Raw genomic sequence first — 20,766 nt, forward strand, 5'->3', positions numbered from 1 at the left:
TTACAGGCAGAGTTAATTACAATACTATCAACAAGATTTACTCAAAATAACCACCATTAGCATCGATCACAGCTTCAATTCTGCTTCGGAACCTCGAACAAGCTGATGCTACAGTCTCCCTGGGAAGGGCCGCAAAAACTGTTTTAATTTTATCCATTAACTGGGCTTTTGTATTACTGGAAGTGCGATTGGTGTCTTTTTCAACTGCGCCCCATACAAAATAATCCATGGGGTTAAGGTCTGGGGAGTTTGGAGGCCAAACATTTGGACTGGTGAAGTCGTAGAAATTTTCAGACAACCATTTTTGACTTTTCCCAGAGGTGTGGCAAGGGGCCGAATCCTGCTGCCATACATACGGCCTACCATTGGCTACCCTTGTTATCCAGGGCTTGACTACAGTTAGCAACTCCACGAACAAAGCCCGAATTCCAATGCCAGGGTTCTTCAACACCTGTTCCTGCAGATTTGCGAGGAATTCTGCTGTACGAACGCGATCAGATCGTCTGCTAGGGATCTTTCTTCTTGCTACATCCTCGTAGTCACCATTGCAAGTCTCTAGTTCATGCCTGATTGTTTTTACTGTATTCAGGGAGCATTGGGCAGCAGTCGTAATATCCTTATTTTGATGGCGGGCGCGAATCATCATGATACAAGTTATTCTCTTCCATGATTCAGGTGGGTTCCAGCTATCCATCCTTTCTGACATCTTGTATATGAATGAAGAAGGTTCCAAACTTTTAAATGAAGAGAAGTGTGTGTTAATACATGTAACTTACTGAAAAATATAATTAATTATAAATATGTCAAATTTATCCCGAACACCCTGTATATATATATATATATATATATATATATACATGTATATATATATATGTAAAGAAGTTTTTTTACCTTGGGTATAATGTATATTATGGTTACCAAGTAATTTTATGAACTTGATTATTTTACTCCTAATTACAAGTAAGCAAAGAGTTAAGTTTGCGCCAGAACGTAGTTCAAGTCTAAAGGTGGTGCAACACCAGAGCAACTCATTGTAAAGGTGGGTAAATCTCTGATCACTATTCTTAGTATTTTCCATAATGTAAAGCACATCTCACTAAGAGATGTATACTGCGAGAATTCATAAGAGATGAATACCAATACATTATGGGTGGGGTCACTACCCAGACCGGTTTCAACCTTTTTTGAGGTCTCCTCAGTGAGTAGCTAGACACTAAATACCAAGGATTTAGTAATTCAGAGCCTTATAAACTTTACCCATAGAAGTTGCTACAAGGTGTTTTTTTGAATAATAATCTCTGGAGGAGATGTAGATGTAAAGATATAGATATCTGGGTAGTAACCCCACCCATAATGTATTGCAGTATACATCTCTTAGTGAGATGTGCTTTATATTATGGAAAATACTAAGAATAGTGATCAGAGATTTATACACCTTTACAATGAGTTGCCCTGGTGTTGCACCACCTTTAGACTTAAACTACGTTCAGGGCAAACTTAACTGTTTGCTTACTTGCGATTAGTAGTAAAATAACCAAGTTTATAAAATTACTAGGTAATCCTAATATACATTATTCACAAGGTAAAAAATAACTTCTTTATATCTATATCTCCTCCAGAGATTATTATTCAAAAATACACCTTTTAGCAACTTCTATCGGTAAAGTTGATAAGGCTCTGTATTACCAAAACCTTGGTATTTAGGGTCTAGCTACTCACTGAGGAGACCTCAAAAAAGGTTGAAACCGGTCTGGGTAGTGACCCCACCCATAATGTATTGGTATTCATCTCTTATGAATTCTCGCAGTATACATCTCTTAGTGAGATGTGTTTTACATTATGGGAAATACTAAGAATAGTGATCAGAGTTTTACCCACCTTTACAATGAGTTGCTCTAGTGTTGCACCACCTTTAGACGTGAACTACGTGTAGGCACAAACTTAACTGTTTGCTTACTTGGGATTAGGAATAAAATAACCAAGTTTATAAAATTACTTGGTAACCCTAATATAATATAATATAATATAATATAATATAATATAATATAATATAATATAATATAATATAATATAATATAATATATATTCATTTTTAATATAAACTGACTAAAACCACGAGAATTATAACAAATTGAGATTTATTTGAATACGTGACATGTTTCGTCGAGATTAACTTCATCAGGCGTTAAGAACATAGAAAGATATTAAAAGACACTGAAAAAACATTGAGTCACTCTAAAGCTATACAATTATAAAGTTATAATATTCGACTGTAAATTACAGTTATTATGAACTTGAGCTATAGTCCACTGAAGGAGGCCTCCATAGGTGCCGGTCCCAAGCCCGGATAAATGCGAGGGTTGACGTCAGGAAGGGCGTCCGGTAGGAAAATTCAATGCCAGCTCAAACCATGATATGAGTCAAGAAGAACATGATATAAGGGCTAGGGCGTACCCCTTAAGCGAAGCGCAGCCACATCGCCCTACAGCTGAGAGAAGTGGACGAGGGCTACCGCATCAAGGGCGGGTGCGGTTAAAGATGCGAGCACAGCAGGTGGAGCGGATGTTGCGAGTGGGAACACTGAATGTTGGAAGTATGACTGGAAGGAGATGAGAGGTGGCAGACATGATGAGGAAGAGGAAGTTGGACATTTTATGTGTGTAGGAGACAAGGTGGAAGGGGGAAAGGCAAAGGAATTGGGAGATGGATACAAATTGTTCTACTCTGGTGCGAATAACGAAGGAAGAAATGGTGTAGGAATTGTGGTGTGTGGCAGATTGAAGGGTGAAGTCCTGGAAGTGGGTAGAAGGAACAATAGGATCATGCGAATGAAATTGGGTCTTTGAGAAGAGCGGGTGGTCGTATTATGTGTATATGCCCCGCAAGTTGGTTGTACAGCAGAGGAGAAAGATGAGTTTTGGAACGTGTTAGATGAAGAAATGAGGGAATTGGAAGAAAATGAGATGGTGATTGTCGGAGGAGACTTGAACGGGCATATAGGAGGAACAGAATAGAGACTGTGAAAGGGTGCATGGTGGCCACGGAGTGGGAATGATGAACCAGGAAGGAGAGAGGGTTGTGGACTTTGCAGTAGCATTTGATCTGGCAATTGTGAACTCGTTTTTCTACAAGAGGGAAGACAATTTGATAACATTTAGGAGTGGTAACAACCGTTCACAAATTGACTACATTTTGACTAGAAGAAAACATCCTAAGGGTGTGACAAATTGTAAAGTAATTCCAACAGATCAAGTAGCACAGCAACACCGACTGCTTTGTGCAGACTTTAAAATAAGATCGAAGATAAGAACCTCTGGATGCCATGGGATGAAGACAATTAAGTGGTTTCGCTTAAAAGAGGAGAGTTTGAGGAATCGTTTTAGAGAGACGGTGTTAGAGAGGATTTCGGATGGACTGGAAAGTGTACAAGATTAGTGGAAACATAATTCAAAAGTAATCCTGAGCTGTGCAATCGAGGTGCTTGGTGAGACATCTGGAAAGATTAAAGAGGAGAAGGAAGGTTGGCGGTGGAATAATAATGTACAAGTGGCAGTGACAGCTAAGAGGAAGGCAAAGCAGAAGTGGGATGAGTCAAGAGTGGAAGAGGACAGAGAGGTGTAGAGAGAGAAAGCAAGAAGCCAAGAGAGTTGTGGCACAGGCGAAGGCCATGGCATATCAAGATCTGTATGATCAATTAGAAACAAAGGAAGGACAGAGAAAAATTTACCAACTAGCGAAATGTAGAAATAAAGCAGCAAAGGACATCTTACATGTGAGGCAGATGAAAGACGCTGAAGGAAGAGTATTATGGAGGGATGTGGACATAAGAAACAGATGGAAAATATACTTTGAGGGACTTTTGATTGAGGAAAATGCAAGGACTCTCAGAGGAGATGGGCAGCCTTCTGAGGGGATGGTGCAGAACATCAGTAGAGTGGAAGTGACGGAGGCCATGAAGAGGATGAGGGATGGAAAATCAGTGGACCCCGACAGAATTACAGTGGAGGCATGGAAGGCACTGGGGAAGAGGGAATTGACCTGCTGTGGGACCTGTTCATGAAAGTTTTCCAACAGGAAAATATACCGGAGGAGTGGAGGGAGAGTACTGTTGTCCCCATCTACAAGGGTAAAGGAGATGCACAAGACTGTAAAAATTATAGAGGAATAAAGTTGATGTCCCACACAATGAAAATCCTAGAAAGGGTTCTTGATGGTAGATTGAGGAAGGAGGTGGAGATTGCAAAGGAACAATTTGGCTTCATGCCCGGTAGATCAACAACAGATGCTATCTTTGGCTTACGGCAGATGATGGAAAAATATCGAGACAAACAAAGGGAGCTACATCTGGCATTTATTGATCTGGAGAAAGCATACGATAGAGTGCCAAGACAAGAGGTCTGGAGGTGTCTGAGAGAGAAGAAGGTTCCGGAGAAATATGTCAGGTTGGTGCAGGAAATGTTCAGAAATGTGAAGACAAGTGTTCGGACCTGTCTGGGACAGACAGAAAGTTTTCAAGTTACAGTTGACTTGCATCAAGGGTCAGCATTAAGTCCATTTCTGTTTAACATTGTGATGGAGGTGGTGACGGAGGAGGTGAGAGAAGATGCGCCTTGGACAATGTTGTATGCAGATGATATCTTGCTATGTGCAGATTCAAGAGAAGAATTGGGAACTAAACTGGAAAGATGGAGAAAAGTTCTGGAAGAGAGAGGTATCAAACTGAGCAGAAGTAAGACAGAGTATATGTGCTGCACAGTGGGTGGCGGACAGGAGTCAGATCTGGAGCTGGAAGCAAATGTCATCAGGAAGGTGAGAGACTTTAGATACTTAGGTTCAACAGTGGAAGAAGATGGAGGAGCTGAGAAGGAAGTGGGATGCAGGATACAAGCGGGTTGGAGGAACTGGAGGGAGTTGGCAGGAGTGTTATGCGATAAAAGGGTGCCGATCAGTCTGAAAGGCAAGATCTATAGGACAGTGGTGAGGCCAGCTATTACATATGCTATAGAAACTGGGGCCCTGAGGAAAACTAACATCAGCAGGATGGAAGTAGCAGAGATGAGAATGCTTAGGTGGATGTGCGGTGTGACCAGAAAGGATCGTCTGAGAAATGATTATGTCAGGGGAACAGTGAAAGTTACGAACTTAGGAGCGAAAATACAGGAGGCAAGGTTGAGATGGTTCGGTCATGTGATGAGGAGGGAGGACGAATATGTGGGAAGAAGGGTCATGCAGATGGATGTGCAAGGAAGGAGACAGCGTGGGCGGCCAAAGAAGAGATGGAGGGAGATGGTAGAAGAGGACTTGAGGATGAAGAACTTGGATGTGGTGACAGCCCAAGACAGGAAGGTGAGGAAGAGACTCATCATCAACAATGACCCCACTTAAGTGGGAGAAGCTGAAGAAGAAGAAGAAGAAGAAGAGATAAACTTCAGCTATAGTCCGTGTTAAAGGTCTATTGTTGTACACTTGTGCGTGTGTGGAAACACGCGATCCCCAGTATCTGATAGTAGAGCTGAAAGAGTCAGGCAAATTATAGCTGAGATTATTGTTCATACGAAGAGGGTCCAAGGTGATTTCTTTTGACTCTACAATGCGGCGTTCTACCGCATAACGGAAATGTGTAGGTTTGAAGTTGTTGTGCAATTTACTTCATGTTGGCGGCTTCCGTTGTTCGTGTTTATTTAAAACAGGACATTGCCTGATGGGGCAGTTGCTCTGGTTCTCTTATAAGCAATGTCTCTCTGGTGCTCCTCGAGATGTAGGAGGATAGATTTCTCCGTTTGGCCATAGTAAGGTTTTCCACACTCACATGTGACATTGTATACACCTGGAAATTGTAGAAGGTTGTGAGATTGTTTGTAGTTGCTGAAACTTGATCTTATTTTTGGAAGAGTCGAGAAGCACGTTTGTATGTTGAATTTCTTTAAGATTCTACTCAGTTTTTTGGATAGTGTGCTGATATATGACAAGGAGATATAACCTTTGGAGTCGTTCTGTATCTCTACGTTGTTACGTTGACGGTGAGATAATTGTTTGTTGATACTTTTTAAAGGGTCGCCATTGCTTTTAAAGGTCCATTTAAGATGTTGTAGTTCTTCTTCATCTGACAGTACAGATCTTGCACGATTCGCAAGAGTTGATATATTACCCAACTTATGTGCTGGATGGTGATGTGAGGACGCATGCAAATATCTGTCCGTGTATGTTGGCTTTCTAAATATAGAGACTTTTATTGGTTCAGGCGTCTTGGTGAGTTTAACATCTAGGAAACAGAGGGAACTATTTTCTTCAATCTCCATGGTCAATTTTATATCCTGATGGAGGTTGTTTAAGTAGTTGAGAAACACCAGAGAGTCATTGCTTATAAGAGAACCAGAGCAACTGCCCTATCAGGCCATGTCCTGTTTTCAATAAACACGAACAATGAAAGCCACCAACATGACATAAATTGGACAACAACTTCAAACCTACACATTTCCATTATGAGGTAGAACGCCGCATTGTAGAGTCAAAAGAAATCACATTGGACCCTCTTCATATGAACAGTAATCTCAGCTATAATTTGCCTGACTCTTTCAGCTCTACTATCATATACTGGAGATCGCGTGGTTCCACACATGCACAGGTGTACAACAATAGAACTTTAACACGGAGTATAGCACAAGTTCATAATAACTGTAATTCACAATCGAATATTATAACTTTATAATTGTATAGTTTTAGAGTGTATCAATGTTTTTTTCACTGTCTTTTATTATCTTTCTATGTTCTTAACGCCTGATGAAGTCAATCTCGACGAAACATGTTGCGTTTTCAAATAAATCTCAATTTGTTATAATTCTCGGGGTTTTAGTCAGTTTATATTAAAAATGAATATATCCCAACTACGAGTTAATAGTAGTATTCATATATATATATATATATTAGGATAACCAAGCAATTTTATATGCTCGGTTATTTTAACTCCTAATCCCAAGTATGCAAACAATTAAGTTTGCACCTGAAACAAAGTTCAAGTCTAAAGATGGTACAACACCAGGGCAACTCATTGTAAAGGTGGGTAAAGTGTGATCACTATTCTTAGTATTTTCCAATAATATAAAGCACATCTCACTAGAAGATGCATACTGCAATGCATCATGGGTGGGGTCACTACCCAAACCGGTTTCAACCTTTTTTGAGGTCTCCTCAGTGAGTAGCTAGACCCTAAATATACCAAGGTTTTAGTAATACAGAGCCTTATCAACTTCACCTATATAAGTTTCAACAAGGTGTATTAATTTAAAATAACCAAGCATATAAAATTGCTTGGTTATCCTAATATACAGTATACCGAAGTTAAAAATTTATTCCCATCAATATCTCCTACAGAGATTTTTATTAAAAATTAATACACCTTGTTGCAACTTATATAGGTAAAGTTGATAAGGCTCTGTATTACGAAAACCTTGGTATTTAAGGTCTAGCTACTCACTGAGGAGACCTCAAAAATGGTTGAAACCGGTCTGGGTAGTGGCCCCACCCATGATGCATTGCAGTATACATCTTCTAGTGAGATGTGCTTTACATTATGGGAAAATACTAAGAATAGTGATCAGTGCTTTACCCACCTTTTCAATGAGTTGCCCTGGTGTTGTACCATCTTTAGACTTGAACTTTGTTTCAGGCGCAAACTTAATTGTTTGCATACTTGGGATTAGGATTTAAAACCCAAGTTAAAAATTTATTCCCATATATATATAGACTAATGGTAACTGTAATTGGTAATTTGAGGTTGCAATTCAACAAATTGCATTTTACACTATATATACAATACAATAACAATAAACTGTATTTATTTTCTTTCAATTTTTGCTTTAATTTATTTAAAGTGTATTTTGTAAATGGTTTATGTGGCTATTCCAGTTCATATCTGCATCGAAGTAAATTCCAAGGCATCGTATTGTTTCAACCTGATTGAAAGTAGAGGTTTTTAGTATGCAGATGAAAACGAAACATATTTCAGGCTACGTTCGATTTTCTGCGGAAGTTAGAATATTTTAATTTTCTGCCATTTTTCCGAGGAGATATCTCTCTGCTTGCGAAATAAAGTTTCATGTTTAATATCGTTGGAATTCCATATTAGCTAACCCTCAGCATACCAGCAGTACCAAAGTGCGAAAGGGTAATAACATTTCATATGGGTAATTAACATAACAGCTGAATTAATGATAATAATTTTAATTATTAGTATCCTAATTAAGTTTAATCGAAATCACAAGTCACGCAAATAATTTCACTAGAAAATTACGTTTATAAAGATGGCATGGTGTTAGAATATGCAAATAAATAATTTACACAACACATTTAGCATAATATGGAGTTTTATATACGTATAGAAATCCTTACAGTAAGGAAATAAAAAAAGTGAATTCAATGTTAAGTTCTTCAATGGGAAGATTGTTTAAATGGGATTGTGGAAATTCTTTAGATAAAGATTACTTTCTCTACTGAAATTGTATTTACTAAAATGAAAATAAACATCCAGAACTGATTGTTGAACAATTAAACGATTGTTTAATGATAAACAATTAATGTTATACAACAAATTTATACAATTCTTTAAATGCTTAATTGTTGGATGAAATGGATGTTCTTTTTCCAATATTCGATTACTGATCTGTAAAACGTTTGGAGAATTTGTGACAGAGGATAGGAGGATAGTCGAAAAGTGAGAAAAATGCATTATGTAATTTATGGATATATTCTTAAATCTAAGAAAGCGAAAATGATTACCTCAGCATATTCAGGTTTGGATAAAGTAACGAATGGAATCCAGGTAAGCCACAACTTCACAATACCATTGTATCCAAATTGTGTAGTTATTCCAATTAAGAACTGGAAAAGAACTGTAAAGTAATAACTGTTTTAATGAATTCATAAAATACTGTTGTTCATTTGTAAAGATTTAAAAAATCAATTCTGTCACCAATTTAAAGAGAAACAAAAAATTGTTTTACATTCATAGCTTTAGTAACACAGGTGATTATGTAAATGATTTAGTAAAACATCGGATTCACTAGAGTAAAATGAAGGTAACATTTCACCTTCGCCAAGGTAAGATAGCCTATAGGTAAAATATTTGCTTTTTATTTATTTATTTATGTTTCATTTTATAATAATTATTGTTTTTTCATATGCTATTACAGATTGTCCTGTTTTCATTGTATATTTTTTCTGAAATAATTGTACAGATATTGCAATATTATACGAAGTTAAAATGACGACAAAGGGAACAAGAACACTTAGTGCTACAACAAAAAGAAATACTAATGTTAATACAGATCCCGAGAACAAGAAAGTTGAGCCAGATGGACAGAAAGATAATTATACAAATGAGGATAATAAGAATGAATTAACTTTTCGAACTTCAACACTAAGATTGTTGACAGACGACGCGTGAATAATGTTAATCAGGCAAGCAAAGTAGAATAGAAAATAGAAAAAAAATGATGTAATATGGTATAATGTATACCATATTACATCATTTTTTTACCATATTACATCATTATTACATCATATGAAGTAATTCGTGTATAAGTAGAGGGTTGCATAAATTGAATAAGAATTCGGCAATCGCCAAATTCTGTCTAACCATGTGACCTGGCTGTATAATTTGAATCATCGCACCGGGAAAATTTCAAAGGAGTGTGAATCTGAAATAATGTATAATATTCCTACTGCGAAAGGGTGAAGACTGATATTGCTATCTATCAATATTTATAGTGGGGAAGAGTTTGGAAATTTGAGAAGCGCTCGCATACAGAAATAGACTCACATAAGATCTGTACTTTGCAATAAACATCACGGATTTATTAAGAGAAGGTCATGTATGAATAACGTGCTCACGTTTTTTAATACCATCATTGAGTTAGTCAATGGGAATGAATACACCACGATAATTTTAGACAGCATGGAACGCAAGTGGCGAAGTTGGAGGATATTGAGCGAAATAAAAACTAAGAAAGTGGGTAAGAGAATACTTGTTTGGTAAATATCAAAATGTGGTACACTGGGGAGTAATACTTGCAAGATTAAAGCTAACTTATACTGTAGACTACCCCAGGGATTAGTCATTGTTTTTCAGTCTTTACATTAATACACTGGACAGTATTTGACATACAAATACAGCTGTTTGCTGATGTAAATATAGGCAAGGTGGTCAGAAATGGTATGGAAATGCAGAACTTGTAGAATGATTTAAATTAACTGGAAATGTAGGCATGTGAATTTGGGTGTTAGCTCAGTGTTACTAAATGTAAAGGCATGAGATTTGGTGTAATGATTTCCAAGCGAAATCAATTTCTGCTGACGTAACCAATATAATATGACATTATATCAACAGAAACTAATTTGGCTGGGAATCTTGGAGTGTTAGTAGATAGCAAGATAAAAGTTTGTAGGCAATACAGATCACAGACCCGTGAGGTCTGTCAGCTATACATAATGTGGATTAATAATGTGGATTGGTGGAATCCATATTGTTGGTCCTTAATTAACTAATGATCCTGTAGGTAGTGAATTAATGGTTCATGACTTTCTGGATTAACCTTGAGAGGATTGGGGTAATGTGAACAGGACTATTCTCTGAAGCAGATATTTTTCACACTATTGATAAGCGTAAAAAACTGGAAAAGCTTTTGCAGAAGTCACGAAACAGACCAAATGATGGAAGCTTTTTTAATTGATGTTCGTTCCCGGTGAAAAGCTCTGGAGGTGTCACGAGCAACCATTTGCGATTCACAAAACCGTTCCACAGTATTTATGAGATGAGCAACATAAGTAAGTGGATCTCCTATTCAAAACTGGCCCTAGGAATTGAGCGCGTTTCTCTCCATTACTTTATAGAGAATATAGATGAGAACAATTGGACGATAGCTCACTGATGACTTGTGACTCTTCTTAACAATTAATTGCACGTGGGATAATTATTTTGACTAGACTATGTTCCAGTGGAAAATTAGTATAAAGAGCTAACGTAGAGTAGAACTCACTACTGATTACAGTCCTTCAGAACAATCGTAGAAATAAATCAGGAGAACATCTTGCTTTCTGGTCTCTTACCAAAGAGACCAGATTTATTTGGTTGTTCTCTACTGGTTGGTATTTTGAACATTAAAATACCCATGGAAGATGATCTCACTATTAAGAAAGTTGGGCTGAAGAAAATCATATTTAAATAAAGGAATTCCTACAGTTCAGAATGGTTGGGGGAATTTGGAGATCCATATATAAAGAAAAATAAATTGAATAGAATTGTGTGATTTTAGGCAGTTTACCTACAGCATACAGACAGTTATTCAATAAAAAGAAAGCCAGGCTTTGATTTGCAACATTCGAACTACTAGAACACATCATATGGAAATCGCTCGCACCCTATTCCTAATTGCCTAGGTAAGTGTTTCCCATTATTTTTTTTATCCAAAAAAGTGTGTAATTTAACTGGATATGAATCGGAAGATAAACGGATCAATAAGAAACGGGATTATTATCATCAATGTCCTTCAGCTCTTCATTCGTATGCTTACTACTTTGTAATGCAATTATGATATAATACACTGACCTCGTCCCCTCACTTGCTAATGCAATAATTTCCAACAACAATAACAGCTGCCTGGAATGGCAGAATACAATTCGAACAGTGTAAATCGTACTGCCGACTACACCGTTTCGCATGGTTGAAAGATATGAGCTGGTTTCTCAGAAGATAAGACGCACATGCATCTTATCTTCTGAGAAACATTTCTTGAAGAATAAAGGGATTCTTTCTATAAATAAATATCAGATTACAATTTGAAATAAATTGCCATGTAAAATGTAATAGTCAATTTTTTTGTTTTTGGTATTGTTCTTCCGATGTGAACTGAAATATTTGCTGTCGATAAACGCTATAATAAAATATTATTCTATATATTAACTGACGAAACAAATTTCCAAATATTTCATTTAAAACATATTTAAATAAAAAAAAATAATTAAAATAAAACATCCAGTATCTTATCACAAGGATGTTAAACCGTAAAACTGGATAAATATTTCGGTGATTACGAAAAAAATAAAACAACATTAAAACATTGTAACCAAAGATTAAACACACACACACACACACACACACACACACACACACACACACACACACACACACACACACACACACACACACACACACACACACACACACACACACACACACACACACACACACACACACACACACACACACACACACACACACACACACACACACACACACACACACACACACACACACACACACACACACACACACACACACACACACACACACACACACACACACACACACACACACACACATCTAAAGTTAGCTAAGTCCAGTGCTGAATAATTTAAAACTGGTGCCCGAAACCTAAGAACGAACTCCATTTCTAAAGTTTACAACCGCAAGTTCAGAAGATTGAGGTTGTGGAAATTTGTATACCTGACGATTTCGAGTAGAAAACACGTGTTATGTTATGTTCCAGCGAGTCTTTTTCGACTCCTGGTGATCCTGCGAACATACATTCTCCATTCAGATCTGTCCCTGACCATGACTTTCCGAATTTCCAAACGCACTCCACCCATCTAATTCTTGGTCTCCCTCTTCTCCTGCCTCCATCAAATTCAGCAAGCATCATCTTCTTCTCCAGACTATCATTTGCTTGCATAATACGTCCGAAGTATGACAATTTTTGCTTGATGATCATAGCTTCGAGGGAGCAATCTGGCTTTATTCTGTCTATCACTGATTTATTGGTTTACTTTGCAGTCCATGGTATTCTTAGTAAGCGTCTCTAAACCCATAATTCAAATGCATCTATCTTCCTTCTTTCACTCTTTCTCAGAACAATAACCATCATTGGAAAATCATAACAATAACCATTTCTTAAATACAATAACCATCTTAATCAATTCAGGATCCTAGAAGTACAAAATTGTTAACTGCTTCCATTTTCTCCCCATCTACTTCAAAATCATTAAGATCACATGATGCCATAACTTTTGTCTTTTTAAGGTTACGTTTTAAGACCATATTTATCACTTTGTTCTTTACCTTTCATAATAAGTTCCTCCAAATCTTCTTTGCATTCTGCTAGCAAGGTGGTATCATCTGCATAACTCAAATTATTAATATTTTTTTCCACCAATTTTAATTCCAAATGGAGACTCCTCCAGCCCTGCCATTCTTAAAATATATTCGCTGTACAAGTTATACAGGTACGGAGATAAAATACATCCTTGTCGCACCCCTTTAACTATTGTGAAATACTGAGTTTCTCCAAGATCTGTTCGGACACTAGCTTCTTATTGATAATAAAGATTCATCAGAAGGATAGTGAAATGCTCTGGGACTCCCATTGTTCTTAACACATTCCACAGTTTCACATGATCAAGAGAATCAAAGGCCTTGCTATAGTCAAGGAAACAAAGGTAGACATTCTTTTGACATTCTTGTGCTCTTTCTATTATCCATCTCACATTGGCGATTTGATTTCTTGTTCCTCTGCCTTTTCGAAATCCTGCCAGTTCATCTGAAATTTCTCTCTTCATGAATGGCTTCAGTCTTTTCTGAATGATCTTAAGTAAGACTTTACTTGCATGAGAAATCAGTGCAACAGTTCTGTAATTTTCGCACTCTCTTGCATCGCCTTTCTTCAATAAAGGTATATAAACTGATTTTTTCCATTCCCTAGGCCATGTAGTTGTGATCCAAATTCGCCGACATAGAGTTGTAAAAATTTTAACTGCCTCTTCTCCCAGGGATTTGAGCAGCTCAATAGGTATTCCATCTCCTCCTGGTGCCTTCTTACTGGATAGCTGTTGCAGTGAAGATTATACACAGGAGCCAGTACCACTGGCTCCTGTGTATAATCCTGCTCTACAAATTTTTACAGTCCTTTCTGTAAAGGGCGTCTGAATACTCTTTCCATCTTTCTTTGATGTCTGCAGCTTCTGTAAGATGTCTTTTCTGTTTACTTTTCCATATTGTCACCTTGGCACTAAACTTCCCTGTCAGAAGAATAATGAAATAATGTTACATCTCTTGGAATAATATTACATCAATGTGGTACCGCTCTTGTAATATTTTAATCCCTAAATGCATACCTTTACACACTGTTCCACATTGAACTGACATCCATTTTCTTTTGCCATTAAATGTCAACTTATTTAAATCATCCTGCAAGCTCTCTACATCAGTTTTATTAAAAATCGCTTGTTTTTGAGATCTCTTGTTTTTTCTTTCTTGTTTTGGTCTCCTATTGGTCTCTTATTTGGTCTCCTAAATATTTAAAGTATTTTTCCCTTGTTCGTAACACGGCATTTGAATGCAGTGTTACGAATAACTCTGCATTCAAATGCCGTACTTCCTGCAAATTTCCTGTGGGCTTCATTTTCCTCCTTTCCTGAGCAGTTTTGATGGCATCTTCTGACAGCCATTTGGACTTCCCCTTACAAACTGTTAGAATATTCTCCTTTGTTTCTGTTTTAATTATATCTTTAATCTCGTATCATAGTTCATCTGGTTCTCTTTCACACAAATTGAGTGTGTTGAATCTGTTCTGTATGCTAATGTTGTATTCATCTGGTATGTTTACAAGATCATATCTGATCGATATTTGTGTTCAGTTTCCGTAATTTCACATGTATCGTAGCCACTAATAACTCATGGTATATTCCACAGTCTGCACCTGGAAAAGTCTTAAGACTGAATTGCACTTCTCTATCTTCTTTTTCCAAGTATATAGTCAATTTGATTTCTGTATTGTCCATAAGGTGATATCCATATGTACAATCTTCTTTCGTGCTGTTTAAAGCAGGTGTTATCAACAAACAAAGAATTCTATGCACAAAACTCAACTAGTCTCTTCCCTGCAGTGTTACGAATAACTAAACCAAAACGACTGTTCCCCAGTCTCTCCCACTTTTGCATTCCAATCTCTCCGATAAGTAGACATAAATCTCGCTTTGGTGCTACATCTATCACTTCATGTAACTTGCCATAAAATTCTTCAATGTCTTCTTCTGGTGCCTCTGTAGTGGGTGCATAAACCTGAATGATAGTAATATTCATTGGATGTCCATTCACTCTGAGAGAAATGATTCTGTTACTCACTGGATTATAACCTAATACATACCTAGCTATCTTTTTCCTGAGTAAGAAAGATACTCCATTTTTACGACTTGTCTCATTCCTGAGTAATACACCATATAGTCCCCTGACTGAAAAGGGCCTATTCATGTCCATATGACCATCATTCAGGTTTATGCATCTACGATAAAGGCAGCAGAAGAAATTACGTACACATTCAAATTTTCTAATCTTACGTAAAAATAAAAAAGACTGCGCTAAGCGAATTATGTTTGAAGGAAGTTCTTTTTGTTAAGGATTAAAGTTGCTTGCATCAAAGACATCATCTAGATTCTAGATGATTTCATGCCGGGAAGAATTATTGGAAGTTTGAAGAACGCCGTAGAATTACTAATATTGCCAGAATTTGGAATCTCACATAGACTTGTATCCAACCACAGGGTAGCGTTTCGAAACAATGGAATGTGTTCCACACGTTTGTTAAGGGGTCGCCCTCGCTCTATCAGAGATCATAAAGACAGATTTTTGCTTATACAGTTGATCCTTGAACGCGTGGGTTAGGGGTGCATACCCTCCTCCGCGTTGTTCGAAAATTATTAATAGCCCACTGTTGACCGAAAACCTTACCCATAACATAAACAGTCGTTTATAACATATTTTGTATGCGTACGTGTATTTATATGTATTATATACGGTATTATTACAATAAAGTAAAATAAAGAAAAGAAAATCATAAGGAAGAGAAAATATATTTACATAACCTACATTAATATTGTATTATATAATACAAAACACTTTAGATGTGATACGTATGTTATATACAAGTTAGAGATTTAATTCCTTTCAGGAAATCATTGCTAACTTTAAAAGTCATTTATAAAAAGCCGTTTATTTGTTTAAAAAATGAGTGCATTTCTCAAGTATTTTAAATTTAGGAATTACAAATAGTGATAAAAATTAAATATATAACATAAATTAAGTAATAAAGCGCCCTTTATAGAAATAAATAATAATAGATGTTGTGAAAGTTGCATCGCAGCTCCAGATGGACATTTTCTATACGGAAATGACTCTCCTGTTTTCTTCAAGTACTCTACATTAATTCCTTAACTGTATTGTTAAGAAATCTGTAACTTTTGTCAAAAAAACGTATTGCAATTTAATTTGTACGAAAATCTTAACACATTCTTATGTAATATAATATGCTGTCAATAAACGCATGGCTGTAGTCATGAACATTTCTTCATATACAGGTAAAAATGTCGTTCTGCTTTAGCTTTTGGACACCAATATTATTAAGAATAAGTAAGAAAATAAAAGTGTGAAAGAGCTCATTAAAAGTGCATATGATACTAGATTTCCTTTTATAAGGATCGTTGCATGTTATATGCAAAAATAATAATAGGCCATTATTGGATCATTGCCTGTAAATAGCAGTTAATGTAATCAGAAAAACCCGAGAAAGATTCAAGCATTACACATTCAAGCATTGACATCTTAGTGGCAAGATGTCAATGCATCGTGCCAGTGATGTCAAAGCGATGTCTTTTAAACTATAGGAAAATTTAATGAAAAAACAAAAAAACAAAAGAGAATTCCCAAAGAAAACGATTAAACTTGTCAAGAAGCTATAAGACGGAAACATAAATGGCGTTAGTAGAAATATAAAAAACAAGGAAAAATACCTGAATTTTCATTGGACAATCAGACTTGCAATAAAAAGGAGAAAAAAGTTAAAACACGTTGGATTATTGTGGAAATCTGATACACAGTAAAGAAAGTAAATAAGCTAAAATTGATAGACATAATAAATACATGAAAGCGAGAAATAAGATGTCACACAGGAAGATACGGATGAATCATAATTGAACGGTGGTGATCAAATTAAAAATAATTAAAACTTATTCAGGTTATAATTGGGCTTAATCGAAGATTGGATAAAATCTAGATGTCCCTTTCTCTTCATGAAAGATCAAGATATGAGTGGAAACCCAAGTATATATACACTCATTTCAATAGAAACCACATCACCTTACATGAATAATATAGATTTTAGTAAATAGTCATTTTCATTAGTTTATCATTAGATATTTCGTTGATTTGCATCATCTATCATTTCCACGAGTTTCTGTATAATGTAATAGTTACTGTTATTATATTAAAAAGCATAAGTATTCGACTCTCTTTTAAATCTAAAAATTATTAGTAGAATATATCTGTTATATAAAGCAAAACATGGCGAGAGGAATATACCTATCAGTATATGTTTCATTCTGAAACACTAGGTGTTCAATATTTTTAAAAAAGTGAATAAGATATCGAATTAGAGAAAACAGTCGTATTTGTTCTTATCTCCTTCAGATAGCAGTATTTATTCATTGATACATTTACACCTTTTTCCCGTGTCCTGTTCTGAAGTCGCTCTCTTGAAGAAGGTACAACATCGCATCCATGTTGGGATATCAACTTGAAATGGCAAAACAGGAAATACGATTGTTTGGTATTATTAGTGAGGACAGTCATTGATGTCATTGGATTCGACCTTAGTCGTACACAGATGATCGAGGGGATTGTAATCAGTGCTCCGTGAAGGATAGTCAAGTTCTTCAAAAGCCATCCGGTCAAACATTCTTGTACAGACTTTGCCTTGTAGACAGCGGTATTGATACAGGAAAAGGCTTTTACCGAACTGTTAGCATAAAGTTGAAAGCACAGAATTGCCTAGAATGTTATTATAGGCCATTATAACATTTTCCGTGACTGGAACTATAAGGCCCAATCCGAACTATGAAAAACAGTTCCAGACATGATACTTAACACTTCACAGTTGGTACAAAGCATTCGAGCATGTAGCGTTCTCCTAGCACGAACCTAGACCTTCATCATTCTGTTATATGATGAAGCGTGATTTCTCACTCCATAGAAAGTGTTTCCACTTTTCCGTACGTCAATGGCATATGTGAAATGCGAAACACAAACCGAAGTATTTTATTACAAAGCAATTTCCGTAATGGAACCAATCGCACCAAAAATAAATAAATAAAATAAAATAAATAAAAAATAAAAACCAAACCAAACAAAATAAAATAAATAAATAAATAATAAAGAAATTAACGTACACAAAATATGAATAGAGATTTCAAAACTTACTGGCACATTGACGAAGTTTGTTCCCACGAGACAAAAGCGCCTGTAGGACTATAGTTATATTACCTAAGAAAAAATTCCCTCGCGGTCCAGGGAGTTTTGCGAAAATGTTTAGCCACTGACGAAGTTTGATAAACTTCCTAATAATCCAAATTAAAGTAAACATTCCAAAAATGAAATAAACTAGACTGTCGCGCGACATCATTTCCAGAATAATGACCACCACAAAATTGACTTAATAGAATCACCCTGAATCAACAGCTGTAAGCAAAACTTTGTTTAGCATCACTCCTTCAAGCACATTTAACCAGGCACCTGATCCATTTTCTCTTTTCCTCCTTGATAAATCTAATAGTATTCGCTGATTACCGAGATTACTCAATCATCACGATGACATCAATGGTTTTTTTTGCAAGAAATATAATAAAAATTCTACGCAGGTTTCTTTGCGTTATTTGAATAACTGGTTCGATATCTGCAATATCAAATATTGCCAGGCGTTAGGTAAACGTGATTACTTGTTTCACTTGGAATGTCAAGGTAATCTTCTACGTATTTCGTTGAAAATAGGAGGCCATAAAGAATGTTTTGTTTTCTTTGAAGCAAAGTAAATTGCACTAAAATAAATTATATTCTTGTTTTCATCTGAGGATGAATAAAAATATGGATATAAAATAATTTTACGTCTATAGATTATGCTTGTTCAGAATTCCACTTCACATGTGTTTCTTTATAATGCATACCAGCCACTGAATTCACACTTTTATTTAATACATTGGTTTCCGTACAGGCATTTTTTAAAAATTTCGCATTTGACATTCGTAGACGCTGTATGGTCACTCCCGTACCGGATCAGATTTCGGGAGTGAAGTCTCCTGCTACAATAAATGATAGAGTTACAGATTCTCTTTCCACACATGGTAAACGTACGACAATCACAAACATCCATGCCCACGGCAGGATTCGAACCCTCAGCCTCTTGGCAGGAGAGCGGACACGCTAACCACTCAGACAACCAGGCCAGCGATATAGGGATGCGATTGCCATTACCGAGCCTTTTCAATTTCCTGTGCATGGTTTGGCGAGATATCGGTCGGGAACAGCCTTCATTAAATGCTATGGTCAATTGATGCACACGGGAAGTTCTTTTTCAGTACTGGCCTTCTTAGACGATGGTGATCTCGTTCCTGACAGACTGTCTTAGGACCACAGCAATGTGCGTTATTTTTCCACTGATTAATCACAAGGGGATATCTCACCTTCTGAGAAACCAGTCAGCTCTGCTATTTTGCCTCCAGCTAGACTGACAACCACAATAAGCCCTTTACTGAATTCCAAAAGATCTTTTGTTTTTCTCTTTATGATCAACACTATTGACGATTACTGACCGGCAGCATTCTTAAATAGTTGCGTAGAACTACGTTACTACATCTGCATAAAGATTTCTAATTCAGGATCTGGTATGTGTGTGTACATGCTGGCGTGCATACATGCTGCTATAGATTATTGGAATTATTATGCACATAATAATTCCAGTTTCCATCGTTACTGAGGTCTGAAAAATCGCCAATGTTCTACAATTATCAGACTTCATAGAACTTCATTCTAAAAGTGTTTTGAAAAGATTACTCTCTTGCTGTTGGTTCTATTGCAAGACAGCATGCTTAGACATAAGCAACAGATTTGCACAAAAATACTCTAGGTTCCTTGTAGATATCCTTTATTGAGAAAAAATGATGAGGAGGATTCCCCAAAACTGTATCGATCTACGAGTAAAAGGATTACTTCAAATTTAATGTGTATCGTGTTAGTATTTCAGAAACTGAGATCTAGTTACTGGAGCGAACTTCTTATCATGAAGAAAGTTCAGCGGATTTTTCATAAGGTATGAGAAATCTACAGAGATCACACAGAACTCGATCATTCAAGGACATTCAGAGTTGGTTCCATCCTGTAACATTGCCAAACGCTCTGTTGAGTCATAGAAAAGATCAATACTGTCTAAGCTCGGCTTAACTTGCTGCAAGTAACCTACTCTCCTTCTAATCATTGGTCGAGTAGATTTCTTCCTGCTGGCCACTTATTTGATTAGGGTATGTTTCTTATATCTAACAATGGGCAGCAGGAAGAAATCTTCTTTACTCTTCAGGTACCCTTCATATTCATTATCTAAAATAAAAATACATTAAGGTGTAAACTCTGATCTACTCAACAGGAAAATAAGAAGAACCTTAGTTCTAGTTGAAGGCCACCAGAATCCTGTATTCTTTGGATAAGGTTTAATTAAAACATGGGACACTTTCGCTTCGTTCATAACTAGAACTAGATCCTTCAGTTGTCTTTACTCGTTTATTGGGCTCACTTGCAGGTGTTTCTCCTGCATTCCCGAAATTATCTATTCAATGTGAAGGGGGAAAAATGCAACTTCTGAAATTAATGATTACTGTTATCGACTAAGAAACAAAACATGA

General features: G+C 36.5%; 1 protein-coding gene across 1 annotated transcript in view; it reads right to left on the bottom strand.

Moving 5' to 3' along the window:
- Nucleotides 1-20,766, bottom strand: part of LOC150099571 (cytochrome P450 4V2-like) — a 64,994-nt gene that overhangs the window by 32,807 nt on the left and 11,421 nt on the right. The window contains exon 2 of the mRNA XM_090403461.1: nucleotides 8,776-8,888. Coding sequence (XP_090259587.1) covers nucleotides 8,776-8,888 — 113 coding nt within the window. The remainder of the gene's footprint in view (nucleotides 1-8,775; nucleotides 8,889-20,766) is intronic.

Source organism: Typopeltis vanoorti, chromosome 14 (assembly GCF_054136105.1).
Source record: "Typopeltis vanoorti isolate ZY-2024b chromosome 14, IOZ_Tvanoo_1.0, whole genome shotgun sequence".
Classification (NCBI taxonomy): Eukaryota; Metazoa; Arthropoda; class Arachnida; order Uropygi; family Thelyphonidae; genus Typopeltis; species Typopeltis vanoorti.